The 2283-nt window shown below is 60.8% G+C and overlaps 1 protein-coding gene across 1 annotated transcript in view; it reads left to right on the forward strand.

The window, feature by feature from the left end:
• Window positions 1-2283, forward strand: part of LOC104520939 (cadherin EGF LAG seven-pass G-type receptor 3-like) — a gene marked incomplete at its 3' end in the record, with an annotated part of 16308 nt that overhangs the window by 2594 nt on the left and 11431 nt on the right. The window contains 4 exon segments of the mRNA XM_029083687.1: window positions 186-407; window positions 841-929; window positions 1330-1487; window positions 1698-1893. Of these exon segments, the coding sequence (XP_028939520.1) occupies window positions 186-407; window positions 841-929; window positions 1330-1487; window positions 1698-1893 (665 nt within the window).

Raw genomic sequence — 2283 nt, forward strand, 5'->3', positions numbered from 1 at the left:
AGGGCTCTGCATCTGCAGTGGCATGTGTCCCCTGGCATCAGCTCATCCCTTCCTTTGGTGCCTCTGCCATTCCCTGCCGCCAGCTCTCTGCCTCCCTGCCAGCCCCCCCCACGCTCACAAAGCATCTGCTGAATCAAACTCCCAGCCCCTTCCCAGCTGGACTTGCACCCAGGGCCAGGCCCAGGTCTCACCCTGTCCCTGTGCTGGGATGCTGGTGTGTACCACAGGAGAACAGGGATCTCTGTGTGCTCCTTACACACACCTGCCCTCCCGGTTCCTCCCTTGCCCCAGGTTCAGCACCGTGGAGCCCAGTGGCCTCCTGCTCTACAATGGGCGTCTGAACGAGAGGCACGACTTCCTGGCGGTGGAGATCATCCAGGGACAGGTCCAGCTGAAATACTCCACAGGTAGGCTCTGCCCTGCCTGTCATGGGATTTGTGCTGTGGGAGCTATGAGGAGGCCAGTGCTGAGCAGGGAGAGCGGGGTGCTGCCCTGGATGGAGCCCGTGCTAAGGGCGACAGGCTTGAGAGAGGTGGATGGCACAGGGGATGGCTGTGTGTCTCAGGACCCTTCCTGGGCTTTGGACTGCAAGTGCAGCTGGAGACTGTGAGCACAAACCAGGACAAACCCTTCTGGGGTCTCCGCTGCTGTTCTACCCCATTATATCACCGTGAGCCTCACCTCCTGCCTTGCTGTGAGCCAGTCTGGAGAGGAGAACCCTCCTGGGAGGGTGTTTGCTATCCTGTCGACAGCGTGGTGGGCTTGGTGCCTGCAGGAGAGGCAGGCACATCCGAGGGCTGTCCGGCTTCCCTCAGCGTGCTGTCATCCCTGTCTCCACAGGAGAGTCCAGCACGGTGGTGAGCCCCTACGTGCCAGGGGGTGTGAGTGACGGGCAGTGGCACACGCTGCAGCTCCGCTACTACAACAAGGTAGGTGTGCCCCCGCTGTGCCCCTACACATGTGGGTCCCTGAGCAGCTCTGGCTCTCCTGTTCTCTGGCTCTGCCCCACGAGGGAGGCTGTGGAGAGAAGGCAGAGGTGGTTTTCAGCCCTTGGGGATGGATGCAGTGGAACAGACAGCTGGGCACAGGGGGATCCTCAAGACCACAGTTGGAGGCTGCAGGAGTGCGCTCCACGGGTGTCCTTGCCCATGTCCATCTCTGGCGCTGCGTGCTGGGCTTGGCTGGAGATGTCCCTCCTGCTTTGCTCACACCCCCAGCAGCACAGTGGCGCCTGCACCCTGCTCGGGCCTATTCCTCGCTGTCATGTGAGCCCTTGGGTGGCTGGGTCTGGAGGCACATGTACTGCTAATGCCCTGCGTTTGGTTTCAGCCCAAGGTCAGCACCCTGGGGGTGGTGCAGGGCCCCTCCAAGGACAAGGTGGCCATCCTGACAGTGGACGAATGTGATGCCTCAGTGGCCCTGCAGTTTGGCAGTGAGATCGGGAACTACTCCTGTGCCGCAGAGGGTGTGCAGACCAGCTCAAAGAAGTGAGTTCCTCAGGGGCTGCTGGGTACTGCTGTGGTGGGAGAGAAGCAGGGCATTTGGGTCCCCTGCGGAGTCAGCCCTTCACATCTGGGACCTTAGCTGTGTGTGCTTGTCCCCGAGGATGTCTGCTTCCAAGCTCCTTGTGCTGCGGAGCCAGCTGGCTGGCCTGAGGTCACTGTGGCTCTTAAAGCCCTGGGGTTCTGTCCTTGCAGGTCCCTGGACCTCACAGGTCCCTTGCTCCTCGGAGGGGTCCCCAACCTACCAGAAAACTTCCCTGTCACTCACCGAGACTTTGTGGGATGCATGAGAGACCTGTACATTGACAGCAAACGCATTGACCTGGCCTCCTACATCGCCAACAACGGAACTGCTGCAGGTACCAGTGCCTCTGCTCCTGCCAGCCCCTGCCCTGGGAATTGCCCCTCCTGCTCACACAGCAGCACTGCTGGGCTGTGACAGCATCATGGCAGCACAGCTGGAGCTAAGCCGCTTCCCATCAGAAAACAGGGCTTCCACATCCCCCTAAATGAGCTGGTCCCCACCCCAGCTAACGTTCTGGGAATGTCCCCTGATGCCAAGTGCAGAGCCTGCAGAACTGGTCTGTGTGGGAGATGCTAGGTAGTCAGTCCAGCTCCACGGTGTCCTTTCCTTTGGCATAAGGAGCAGCAACATCCTTGGTCCTCATCCCTGATCAGGCAGAGCCTGTGCGGAAGGACTGAGTGGCTGGGCTTGCCCCTCTGTCAGCCAGAGAAAGGGCTGCTGGGCAGTGGTGTCTCTCCATGTGGGTTGGGGGGAGGT

The sequence above is a fragment of the Antrostomus carolinensis genome, unplaced genomic scaffold (genome assembly GCF_000700745.2).
Source record: "Antrostomus carolinensis isolate BGI_N321 unplaced genomic scaffold, ASM70074v2 scaffold25902, whole genome shotgun sequence".
Lineage (NCBI taxonomy): Eukaryota > Metazoa > Chordata > Aves > Caprimulgiformes > Caprimulgidae > Antrostomus > Antrostomus carolinensis.